This window comes from Coniophora puteana (assembly GCF_000271625.1).
Source record: "Coniophora puteana RWD-64-598 SS2 unplaced genomic scaffold CONPUscaffold_9, whole genome shotgun sequence".
Taxonomy (NCBI): Eukaryota; Fungi; Basidiomycota; class Agaricomycetes; order Boletales; family Coniophoraceae; genus Coniophora; species Coniophora puteana.
Window position 1 is genome coordinate 297,442 of NW_006913061.1, and position 12,336 is coordinate 309,777.

Below are 12,336 nucleotides of genomic sequence, written 5' to 3' on the forward strand. Positions count from 1 at the left end.
CTAAGTCCACAGAAACACTCAAAAGCGCGTTTCAGCCACAAAAAGCAAGTATATAGCATAAAGTAAGTAAGACTAGCAAGTACAGTTGGTCCAGCGACTCAAGACCGTCAAAATGTGCCACAGCAAAGTTCAAACACACTACCAGATGAAAAACATATACTCACATTATAAAGTGCAGTGCGTGGGAGCCCTCTGTAGGGTGGCAGCCCCGCAGGGAGCAATCCTGTTGCACAGTGCTGAGCATGCAATGCCAACTGCGCTCAAAGCCGCCGCTGCCGCCGTTGCGACCGCCAGCAGATGCCCGTGGGCAGAGGCATGCGAGGCCACCCCAAAAGTTGAGGACGGCGACTGAGGGGTCCATGCACACATTTATATTGATGACGAGGCGACAAGAGGTGGCGAGGCTATATCAGTCGGGGGATGCTGGTGGTGTGGTGAACGTCTATGGTCCAGCGTTGGCATCAAGGGAGTAGTGAGTCAGCGGAGTGAAGGCGGTGATGCAACAAAAGGCGGCAGTTTCTAGCTCCGCCATCAGCAAACAAGTACAAATGTTGAACTTAGCGTCTTCTCGCGGATTCTTTCCTGTCCTTTGTTCCTTCACGCTTTGCTTCGTTGCCTCCACCCTCGCCCTCGCAGCTCCCTCACTAGCACTGGTGGGCCCTCTTCCCCTTGCGTTCTCCCTCCCTCACCCTCGTTCTGGCCCTGGATTGTGCCCTCACCGTCTCCGGTGAGTAGTAGACCGACACTGCTATGCTTGCTGGCTTGACCACCACCCAGCAGACCCTCGGTGCCGCACAGCAGTACTCGACGGGCTCTGAGTCCCAACAGTTCCCTACCGACGGCCTCATGGGCATGGGCTACCCCGCCATCTCCTCCTACGGCGCCTTGCCCGTCTTCAACACGTTCGTCTCCCAGGGCCAGACCGACGCGGGCGTCTTCGGCTTCAAGCTGACCTCGTCCGGCGCCGAGCTCACCATCGGCAGCGTTGGCCAGTCCGCTGTGTCCGGCGACTTTACCTACGCGCCCGTCACATAGCAGGGCTACTGGCAGATCACCGCCGACGACATCTTCTTGGGCGGCCAACAGGGTGTCGGCCAGTTCGATGCCATCGCCGACAACAGCACCACGCTCATCATCGGAATCCTCAACAATTTTGCCTCGTTCTACGAGGCCATCAGTGGCTAGGATGTGTCGAGCACCCTCGGCGAGGGCTACTACACCACATTCGACTTTAACAACCACGAGGTTGGCCCAAAGCGTGTATGTGTCCTTTCATAAGCCTATTTGCGTGATGTCGATACTAATGGGCTTCCACAGGTGTCTTTGGTCTTACCTTCTGTGCCAGCCAAAGAGGCCTATCACGAAATCTTTTCTCATGGTGTGTGCTCATTCTTACTGCTGGCTCTAGGTAGTGTTGTGCAGGGCCAGGCCTGAAGCCCTAAAGCCCTCGGGCCAAGCCCTGTATAGGCCAAGCCCTGCCCGAGCCCTGGCTAGGGCTTTTGAGGGCCTAGGGCCTGGCCTGGGTTGTTGCAAAGCCCGAGCCCAGGGCCTAAGCCAGGGCCTGTAGCTAAAAAATTGAAAAATGTTAGTATGACTGTACAACTACTCTAGTAACAAAAGGTTGTATAACTTGAACTTAAGTATTAGCTAGTGTACGATGTTTTTATTGATTGTGGGAAATTCTAATCAAAGTGTGCTGTGTCCTGATCTAACAATGGCATTATCTGACTCACTTGCCCTTCAATTAGAATATAGCCTTGAGAGTTCAGTAAATAAGGTGATGTTTGACCCAGCAGGTTACTAATGTCCCAAAGACAGTTATGGTGCAAACAATGAAGCTGAAAACACCTCAGCACCTCAGGCTCAAGGATTTCATGCTTATCTTGGCTCTGAGATGCCTCTTCCAGAAGAGATATCTATTGTCCATTGGTGGGGTGTAAGTTATCTTGTTGTATCACATTTTATGGTTCTAATCAGTGCTACGGTTGAATTTTCCTTTGTACCTTATTTGGGGATCACTTTCATGCAGCTACCTGTCCATTATGGCCTCTTCAGTGTCCAATGAGCGTGCTTTTCATGCAGCTGCTGAAATAATCACAAAAGGGTGCAATCACATTGGTGGAGATGGTGTTGAAGCTATTCAGGTGTTGAGAACACTCTGCTGCCAGGAATTAATTTTCCATGAGCTAGGGCCATCCTCAGCAACTGAGTTATCCTTCGAGAAGACTGAGGGCAATGTTATTGATGAAATGACTGTTGAGAAGCATGATGATGAGCTTGGAGACTTAATTTTAGGTATTTCAGACAATGAGAACCATTGAGATTTGGATGAATAAGTGTCTTTTACTACAGTGATTATTGAGACACAATCAAAAGTCAATGTCTTCACTGTTTTTTACTGTCTGATTGATCCTGATAGCTTCATTGAGTAGAAAATGGACCGCTCCAATTTTTTATGCACAAAGGAAGCAAAATACATGATTTTATAGTGAAAGCCCTGGCCTAGGCCCAAGCCAAGCCCGAGCCAAGCCCTGGCCCTATGTCAGGGCCTGGCCTAGGTTTTTGCAAAGCCCGAGCCCTCAAAAGCCAGGCCAAAGCCAGGGCTTTCAGGCCAAGCCCGGCCCTGCACAACACTAGCTCTAGGTCGAGTGCCCTTGTGAATGAGCCATACCAGCATGATCCGAAGCCTAATGCACAGAACAGTGGCTGGGCACGTCTATATTTCGCCTTGCTTTCCGGCTCTTTCTCTCTACTTAATGTATGATTCATATCTACTTGTGTTGTAATTATGAATGCAATACAGCAGTTTCCGAACGCTTGCTTTTAGCCCCTTGGAAGCCACTTTCTATCAATCAGCCCTGAAAAGTGCGCAAAAAGCGGCGTGTAGTAATCCTGATGGGCCAATGACAACGAAAATTTATCAAAATTCGAAGAGATTTCAGCAAAGTTGTCGCGATCATCAAAGGGGGGCTGCAGTGTTTCGTAAAATTCTCATCCCACCAAAATTATGAAAACTTGACCAAAATTTGGCCAGTTTCGCATGACTATAGGGAAGTTCGGGCAATTACTAACAGTAGGTTTTTCCTGATGATGAATTTCTGCTCAGCATTTCTTTGACATCTCGCTCACCGGTAGAGCACTGATACATGCAGTTGTAAGCAAAATGTGGCCTGCCCCATAATTACTGATAGTAAGTGTATCATAGGCCGATCATTAGACATGCTTTCCCTCGTGCTAGGTCCTATGGTGGTTTTTTTCTTCTACAAGGTAGGGCTGTGGATATCATCCAAGTTTACAAGGTCCCATAACAATGGTCTAGGGATGATGAGCGTACTGGTGTATGCCCTTCTCGGGAAATCGCGCATAACTCTTCTCATGCTCCTCGGCTGCTTTGTAATTGCTCAGGCAGCTAACGTTGGATTCAGGGTTCCTATGATCATGGGAGCCTTTGGAAACAATGGTTAGTGACTGAAATGCTTTATATAAAACACCCTCATTGATATTGTGCCGATGAAGATGGCATTTACTATTGCTTCATCCCTTCTCCTAAAGGAATGGTGTGGACACAGTCAGCAGGATCAGCAATGTCGATGGCATACGAGGTCATCCTCTGCATATTGTCTCTGACACATGCACTAAGGCAGCTGTCTTATGTTCCTTCGTTATGGTCAAACCCATTCCGCTCGATTAACACTTTGTTCTGGATTATTTTCCGGGATAACCTGGCGTATGTTTTTGTGTAAGAGCACTAATTTGTATCTCTACGCCGTGTTATCCCTGACTGCTTTTTTAAGAGTTTTGATTGATATGATTCTCAGCATAACCAGCACATATCTCAGCCCCGTAAGCAACGGAAACCCTGATGATGATACCATACTAACCCGCAATCATATTCAGCCCCAAATCGGTGCCTTCGTCAGCAGCAATTTGAACAACTTTTCCTATGGATTAGTATACGGGTTGGTTGGGCCCTGGATGATTATAAATCTCCGAAAGTGCTACGAGAGAGATCTCAACCAATGCGTTGAATCTCATGAGCTCACGGAGGTAATTTTTGCGAGTCGCCGAGGCACACAGCACGATGTATGACCAGTTAACTACCAACACCCCGTCTCGATTCCTTTACTTTATCCTCTCCGCATCCTTGCACCCTTTCGTACTTAGACTGGTTCCCCCGCCACCACCACGCCATTCCGTTGGGGGTGGCTTTTTGTTTCACCATTCCTACAGATTTCATACTACTACTTGCTCCGTTGTATCGCGTAGTACCTTACATACAGTCTCGTCTGCCATAGAGCGCCGCCCCAGACGATAATAAACGAATATTTCTGTTCTACTACTACTATGTATAACTACAAACTTCTTAGCTCGAACGTGAATCGGAACGTGAAAGCGGATGGACACTGGCCATTTCAGGATGGCGTCTTGCGAGGAGGAGCAGGTGGCTTCAGCAACGAGAAGAGGAGTAAAACGCCAGTTGGTCCTCCTGCTACTGGCAGCTTCGAGAGCTCCATATCCTTTTTCAGGTGAGGCTCCAGTGCGCCTTGCCAGGCTGGTCGCGTGGCGGGTTGACACTCAAACGATCAAGCTTGACATTCACGAATGACGGGAGCACGACGAAAACAAGACAAGAAACGGTTATAGATTCTCTTCGCCAATCCCGGCGAAGCTAGCCAGCACCCTGTCGCGCAGCACCTACTCAGCTGCGATAGTCCCCGTTGATCCGCACATACTCCTGTAAACGCCAACGCCGCAAATCAGCCCCCAGTTCACCCGCCACTCGTAGAAAGTGAAAGCAAAGAAGCACTCACGTAGCTGAAATCGCACGTCCAGCATCTCCCCTCCTCACTACCCACGCCCAGATCCAACACAATCCCGAAGTCCTCCTCACCCAAAAGAACCTTCGCATGCTCCTCGCTGAACCCGATCGGCTCGCCGCCCTGGAGCACCTCGAGATCCTTGATCTTCCCTTGCGCGTCGCGGAACTGCGCGCCGGGCGTGGACGAAGAAACAGGCGGCTTTGAAGCGAGCTCCGAGGGGGTTACGGAAGGCGTGAACCTGGGCGATGACGGAGATGGAGGAGTGGAGGAAGACGTGGGGTTGGAAGTGAAGGTGACGCTGACGCGCGAGGGGTCGATCGGGGTGGAGAGGCGGGCGGCGACGGAGCCGGTGGCGGAGAGAATGCGGCCCCAGCTGGGTGGAGGGTATCATGTCAGGAAGTAAACTTTGGGTAAGGGATGCGACGTACTTTGCGTCTTCGCCATATAGCGCGGTCTTGACGAGCGCCGAGGTGGAGATGGCACGTGCGATGAGGTTTGCGTCTTCGAATGTTGCTGCGCCCTACGTACGTGCGCGTATACGCATGTGATATGGACAAAATGAACGCATACGACGCACCTTGACCTTGACCTCGACGAACTTCGTCGCGCCCTCGCCGTCCCTAACCACCAGCTGCGCGAGATCGCCCGCGATGCCCGTGAGTGCATCCCGGAACGCCTTGAACGCAGCCGGATCGCCCTCCTCGGTAATCTCAACCACGTTCTCGACCTCTCCTATCGCACCAGCGCTAGCGGCGCCCGAGGTAGTGACAGTGGTATCCAGGCCCTTGGCGTCGCTCTCGCCCGCCTGACCTTGTATTTCCAGGGCAGCAGTGAGCGTCGCGAGCGTCGGCGGGCTCTCGAGCGCGCCGGCACCGTTAGCGAGAAGAATGACCGTGTCGTTCGTCGACTCGGCGCCATCGACGGAGATAGTGTTGAACGACCGAGCGATAGCGTACTCCAGCGCGCTCTGCAGCGCCTTCGGCGCCACCGGCGCGTCCGTAAGAATCAGACCCAGAAGCGTCGCGTGTGCGCCCTTTGGTGGCGCAGGCCCCGCCGACGCCTGACCGAGGAAAGGCGTGCCCTTGAATGTCGATGGTTGAGGCGAGCCCATGTCGGGATGGATCATCCCCGCGCCCTTGTCCATGCCTGCGATACGGTACGTCTTCCCGCCCATCTCGAACGTCCTCGCGCGCAGCTTGGGGAACGTGTCCGTCGTCATGATCCCACGCGCAGCCGCGACCCACGCCTCGGGTGTGCTCGCAAGCTGGGTGTTGGGCGCTGAGGGGTGCTGCGCGCGGATGGCGTCGAGGATGCGCGTGGCGGGGAGCGGGACGCCGATGACACCCGTGGAGAGCACCATCGAGCTGGGGGCTGTGGAAGAGGGAGATGGGGAGGACTCGAGGGGCTTGAAGAGCGCGTCGGTGGCTTTGACCATCGCCCAGGCGTCTTCGTCGCCCTGCTTGCCCGTGACGGCGTTCGCGCAGCCGCTGTTGGCGACTATGCCCCGGACCCTGGCTCCCCCTTCCTCCAGGACGGCCTCGCAGACGCGCACAGGCGCGGCGCGGAAGGCATTGCGGGTGAAGACGGCAGCTGCAGCGGCGGGTGCGGGAGTGGTGCTCACGACAAGGGTAAGGTCGGGAGGGGGCTGAGCGTTGGGGTCTGTAGGCTTCTTTTTGACACCGGCGTACACGCCTGCCAGCGCGTATCCGCGAGGAAGGGCGTTTGATTCAGGTGCAAAGTGGAGGTGAGATTTAGGAGGACTAGGACGAGGGGTGATGGGTGCTGAAGGAGCCGTCGAGAAAGGACGGACGAGACGGGGGAGACGTCGCATCTTTTGAGTGGGTGAGGAAAGGGAGGGGAAGGGGAAGGAACGAGAGAGGTTTATATGGGCGTGCTACAGCAGGTAGCTGCACGTATGCAAGGCAACTTCTGGAAGACGGCGAGGACGGCGTATATGGCTCAGAGCTGCGAGGATAGGATGGGTTGAATAGGATGAGCACGCGCAGGAGTAGCAAATTTGGCGCACGCAAGACGTGCTGAGAGCTCACCGGAAACGAGAGGGAAGTCTCGAGGCCGTCGCTCACAGGAGAGCGGGCGGATGTTCTGCTCCTCTTCTTATGGCCGACCTCACAGCGATCGTCGACGTTGCGCTCAGCCAATCTGTGACTCGAGGAGTTAGTGCATTGACGGGCCGAGCTAACCGCGATTTCAGATTGGGTGACGTCGATTGGCCAATGGCACAGCCACAAAAGCCGTGAGACAGCCTTGATTCGCTTTCCACGCGGGCCACCTTCATCCACCAAACCATACATCATGCTTGTGTTTGTCAGAATCTATGAATAGCTCACTTGAATCAGCTTTCTGCCTCAGATAAACGCCCGCAAAATGGCGAGAAATTTAGCTCTTGCACAAACCATAACCCAAAATATCCCAATAAATTATCCACAATGTTTGTCCACCAGCTCCGAGATGTGCCCAGGAGCAACATCTGTAATGCACGTATGACCAAATGGTTATACACCAGGACAGCACAGTAGTGAGCGCAGACGCATCGCGGCAGAACACCAGCTAACGGCGTTTAGTCTGCTTAAGAGTGGTGGTCAACATGGACATCGCAATAATGGGTAACTAAGTAACTTCATCAAAAGTCTCGTATTACATGCTTCTCGCAAGCCAACGCACGCCGATCTAGAATGACGAACAAGATAGCCCAGTTCAAGGCCAAGCTCGTCAGATGAAAGAACCTGCACGACGTGCATTGCGCCCGCCACCTGAAGCGGGCTTGCCCCAGCGGCCTCTGATACCCTGCCCGCCCGAGGTTCCTGCTGCAAGGCATGGGTCGGTATTGACCGCGCAAGGCGGGAAAGGCGAAGAGAAGGAGGGACCGCGCAGTGCAGCTCCTTCATCAACCACTACTCCCGGCACGCGGGCTAGAGTTACGCCAAAACAATCGGCGCCCATGTCTATCGTGAGCAGGAGGACAGGCTCGTCGCTGGGTGCAAAACCTACGCCTGAAGCACTCGCTGCGAAGAGTTTGATGCGGGCGAAGCAGGGGTCTTCCTGGGCTCGCCCCGGGCAAACCGAGTCAGGAACAGGGACAGGAACACCAGGAGGAGCTGCGTCCTCGCGGTAGCCTGCAGGTCACGGAGGCTTAGCATGGTTCTCAGCTTCGCGGTCAGCACCATGATGACGACGAACGTTGGTGCAGCGGGAGAGGAGAGGGAGGCACAAGAGGCAAGCAAGGTGAAATAAGGATGAAGATGATTCGTATCCAATACTTTGGCTCAAGAGCAGCCGCCACACGATGGCCAGGCGAGCACACAGCGCGGAAGTTGGAATTTGCAAGTTGAAAGACCGACGCCATCAGCCAACAGATGTTTCGAATCGAACTCGGTGAGCGTTAATTAATAGCCAAGCGCGTCTTAACGCTCTTTTGATTTGATCTTACGGGGATTTGCGGAACCTGCCTGTTTCATCCGACGTTAGGTTTTCGCGGGGTGCGCGCGGAGCGTTCGTGAGCCCACAGGCAGGGCAATGCCGGCATCACGAAGGTTTCACAGTGGTGATACGAGATGGGAGCATAGCCTCAGTACCCGACGACGTGGACACTTCGGATATCTTCCCCGTTCATATCATTGCTGCTCATGCACATGGTGTAAATTGGTTCGACCGGGCGCCTTTCAGCCTGCTGTCTAAGGCATAATCGTATGTCGGCTCAAAACAGCTAGTCCATTCCGCAATCGTCGGTGCTGCTTTGTTATGCCGGAAAACCACGGTTCAGAGTCAACTCGACAAGGCAGGCGAAGGTTCCTTTCTGCTCAGAAGCTGCCGTGTTAAACCTTTTTGCCGCATGGAGACGTCACCATCAGTACCCCAAACCTTCGCGGCGCTCGGACTCGGAAGCCGCAATCAATTGCTTAGAAAGGTTCATTGAGACACTAGGGATTTGCCTCCGGCGGTGGTTACCTGGACAATTGGTTTGTGACCGGAGAGGTACCTACGTACACTCGACCTTACGGACTATTAGGAACTATCTAGTCAAATTGTATTTGCGGGCTGATCTCGTATACACTTTGAGTCAATTTTGAGCTTGAGACCCTTGGATGAACGACATTGCGACCAGAGCCTGGGATCGCATAGGAAGAAACGAGGCTTATCGACGCCCCTCGCTCCTCACCGGTTTGGAGATCGTGAACGGCAGACCGGGTAAGCTCGGCGGGTTGCCTATTGTCCGTCGGAAATTTTCGTTGCTGTTCGACGATGCTCAAAACTCGAAGGCAGCGCCCTGCTATTTTAGTTGAGTTTTTCTCTGACAGTCAAACGCTGCTCCGGGACGTTGCATCTCGATTGTTGATCGGGGCCGTGTGCAGATCTAGAATTCGTAATATCGAGCGGTATACGGTTCGCGGAGTTCCGTGCGCGGAGCGGGCAGGATGGAGTTAGTGCCATTTTTTTGCGCAGCCCATGCTCGCGGAAGAGACGCGCCAGCGATCTATGGCATTTTTGCAAATTGATCTTACGAATCGTCCGACAGATGTGGGGTAACGAACGTCATTAATTCATTGCATTACTCGCTCGCGGATCTAGCTCACAAGTCGGAGTCTACAAGAAACAACGCCATTGGTGGTGGTTAGATCGTTGACTCAGGTGTATGGCGCGTTGCATCGGACTCGGTGTGCGTGGGTAATGGTAAGGAGAAGATCGGAAGATGGACCGAGGAAAGCATGGTCGAAGGTGGTTCGAGAAAGCGAAATCTGATCCAGAAGAAGGCAAAGGCGGCAATAACCAAGGCGGCCGAGAAAGTGGGCAGGTGCGAAGCCTACAGCTGGGGGTTGCCCTGGTGTAGTCTCTGTGATCTTGCGCTATGTTCGGGAAGATCACACCAAATGTCAAAGAATCGCGCACTCGGGAGAGCGGTAAGGCTGGAAGGGAGATCCGGAATATGGAAGCCAGAGATGATCGGTTTGATTATCGCTGACTCCTCGAAATACCAGGCGCGAGACGACGAAGAGAGAAGATACGTATGAGGAGGACGAGCCCACGAGCAGACGGAGGAAAAAGGAAGTGTGTCTTCCTTGGTAATCAACATTTGGTGGCCGATGTTCGTCCGCGTCATCTCCGCGGCGCCTCTCCATCTCGTTCGGCATGATCTGGCTGTCGTGTCATGGCACCTAGTGTCGTTAGCGGAGGCCGAATTTCTTGCGCCGATACGCAGTCGGAAAGTCTCGGAAGTTGACGCTGCGTGCCAGTGAAGACCTAGGATCCACTGGTCTGGGCGTAGTGACATATCGCAACAAAACGGAGAAATCGGGTGCGCAACACCACAAGCAGGAGCTGAGTTTGGGCTACACATTCAGGTGACCGATCCGTACTTGAGAGCGGAACTGTCCCATGCGTCTTCTCAGCGCGCAGCTTATAAGCAAGCCCATTCCACCGTCCTCTCTCTATCTCTCTATCTCTCATCTCAAAACAGCCACATACAATGCCATCCAAGCAGGTCTTCTCCAACAAGGACGGTGCGAACTACACCACCTCTAACGGTGCACCCATCGCCGAGCCCTACGCTGCTCAGCGTGCAGGCCAGATCGGCCCTCTCCTTCTCCAGGGTATGCCCTCGCTATTCTATATTCCAGTGGCTGTGATCCAATTATTGATAAATCTTATGTAGACTTCCACCACATCGATCTCCTCGCCCACTTCGACCGTGAACGTATCCCCGAGCGTGTCGTCCACGCCAAGGGCGCTGGTGCCCATGGCTACTTCGAGGTCACTCATGACCTGAGCGACATCACCTCAGCCAAGCTCCTCACCTCTCCCGGAAAGAAGGTCAGGGCCACCGTCCGTTTCTCCACCGTCGGTGGCGAGAGCGGCTCGGCAGACACTGCCCGTGACCCCCGTGGCTTTTCTACCAAGCTCCGCACGGACGAGGGCAACCTCGACTGGGTGTTCAACAACACCCCCGTCTTCTTCATCCGTGACCCTGCCAAGTTCCCCCACTTCGTTCACACCCAGAAGCGTGACCCTCAGACCCACTTGAAAGATGCTGACATGTTCTGGGTGAGTCTGAACCGCATATATGCGCGCTAAGAAGGGGATATTGATGATCTGTCCAGGACTACCTCTCTCGGAACCCTGAGTCTGCCCACCAGGTCGCAATCGTGTTCTCCGACCGTGGTACTCCTGATGGCTTCCACAACATGCACGCATACTCTGGTCACACTTTCAAGTTGGTCAAGGACGACGGTTCGTTTGTCTATACCCAAATCCACCTCATCGCAGACGGTGGCTTCAAGGTGAGATCCCGTTGCAACCGCGATTTAGCCCCTGTCTACCCCGCATAGATGACGTCAGATGCTAACTCAATTCGGCAAACAGACTCTCGACGGTCCGACGGCGGGCCGCCTCTCTGGTGAGAACCCCGACTACGGCATCCAGAGCCTGTTCGAGACCATCGAGGCGGGCAAGTACCCAAGCTGGACGGCCTACGTCCAGACGATGACTCCAGAGCAGGCGGAGAAGTTTCGCTACAACATTCTCGACCTAACCAAGGTCTGGCCGCATGCCGACTTCCCCATGCGCCCCTTCGGCAAGCTCGTCTTGAACGAGAACCCTCAGAACTACTTCGCCGAGATCGAGCAGGCCGCCTTTTCGCCATCTCACCTTGTGCCCTACATTGAGGCCTCGTTCGACCCTGTCCTCCAGTCTCGTCTCTTTTCGTATCCTGACACCCACCGCCACCGCCTCGGCACCAACTACCAACAGCTCCCTGTCAATGCACCGATTGCACCGATAGCCAACTTCCAGCGCGATGGCGCGATGGCGTTTAGCAACCAGGGTCCTCGCCCCAACTACCAGAGCTCGATCGCACCCCTGACATACCAGCAGAACAAGTTCTCGATCGTTGGCTGTGTGCGCGATGTCGAACGGGAGGTCGCGCACGAGAACTTCCTCGCTGGCGCCTACTTGGATCTCAGTGAGATTACTGAGCGTGAGTATCCATTTCCGCCTGCGAGATGAAGGACCGGACTGATCACCAGCATACAGTCGACTTCGAGCAGCCTCGTTCTCTGTACCAGACGGTCATGAATGACACCGACCGTCAGCATCTCATTGACAACCTGGCTGGGCATATGGGCGGCATCAAGAGCACCGAGGTCAAGGCCCGTACACTCTCCTACTGGGCAAGCGTCGACCAGGATTTGTCAGACGCGATCGCCAAGGCCATTGGCGCGCCCACTGCCAAGCCTCTACCCAATGTCAAGCCTGCTGCTGAGGCTATCCGCTTCAAGGCCAACATTGGCCTCAAGAGCCAGCTCAAGCTGTGAACGTGATCTCGGATAGTGGTGTGCTTTTGGTGTCTGTTGGAATTGGAGCTAGAAGGATGAGTGACCCTTGTCTTTGTATATCAGTGTACGATGTATAGCTGCAAACTGCAAAACATCTGAATTACCCTCCGCTTGCATTACACTGTGACGTATAGCATGAGTTAGTCTTTAGCTTTCGGTATTGAAGGAAG

General features: G+C 53.8%; 4 protein-coding genes across 4 annotated transcripts; 2 read left to right on the plus strand and 2 right to left on the minus strand.

Moving 5' to 3' along the window:
- The first annotated feature begins 652 nt into the window (after window positions 1–652).
- On the plus strand, window positions 653–2,811 carry CONPUDRAFT_83277 (uncharacterized protein). The gene is made up of 3 exons (XM_007772431.1): window positions 653–1,260; window positions 1,318–1,408; window positions 2,644–2,811. The coding sequence occupies exon 1, from the start codon at window positions 751–753 to the stop codon at window positions 1,033–1,035; it is 285 nt and encodes a 94-aa protein (XP_007770621.1). The 5' UTR covers window positions 653–750; the 3' UTR covers window positions 1,036–1,260; window positions 1,318–1,408; window positions 2,644–2,811.
- Window positions 2,812–4,390: 1,579 nt separating this feature from the next.
- On the minus strand, window positions 4,391–6,908 carry CONPUDRAFT_83278 (arginine biosynthesis protein ArgJ). Its single transcript, XM_007772432.1, has 5 exons — window positions 6,869–6,908; window positions 5,398–6,785; window positions 5,249–5,340; window positions 4,812–5,193; window positions 4,391–4,735 (listed from the first exon to the last, which is right to left on the minus strand). Exons 2-5 carry the CDS (start codon window positions 6,649–6,651, stop codon window positions 4,700–4,702), a joined length of 1,764 nt encoding a protein of 587 aa, XP_007770622.1. The 5' UTR covers window positions 6,652–6,785; window positions 6,869–6,908; the 3' UTR covers window positions 4,391–4,699.
- A 642-nt stretch (window positions 6,909–7,550) lies between these two features.
- CONPUDRAFT_155569 (uncharacterized protein) lies at window positions 7,551–8,184 on the minus strand (the record flags this gene model as incomplete). Its single annotated transcript, XM_007772433.1, has 2 exons — window positions 7,551–7,954; window positions 8,019–8,184. The coding sequence occupies 2 exons, from the start codon at window positions 8,182–8,184 to the stop codon at window positions 7,551–7,553; spliced, it is 570 nt and encodes a 189-aa protein (XP_007770623.1).
- Window positions 8,185–10,262: 2,078 nt separating this feature from the next.
- Window positions 10,263–12,304, plus strand: CONPUDRAFT_83279 (catalase). Its single transcript, XM_007772434.1, has 5 exons — window positions 10,263–10,426; window positions 10,489–10,877; window positions 10,934–11,113; window positions 11,196–11,808; window positions 11,865–12,304. Exons 1-5 carry the CDS (start codon window positions 10,303–10,305, stop codon window positions 12,143–12,145), a joined length of 1,587 nt encoding a protein of 528 aa, XP_007770624.1. The 5' UTR covers window positions 10,263–10,302; the 3' UTR covers window positions 12,146–12,304.
- The last annotated feature ends 32 nt before the right edge of the window (window positions 12,305–12,336 follow it).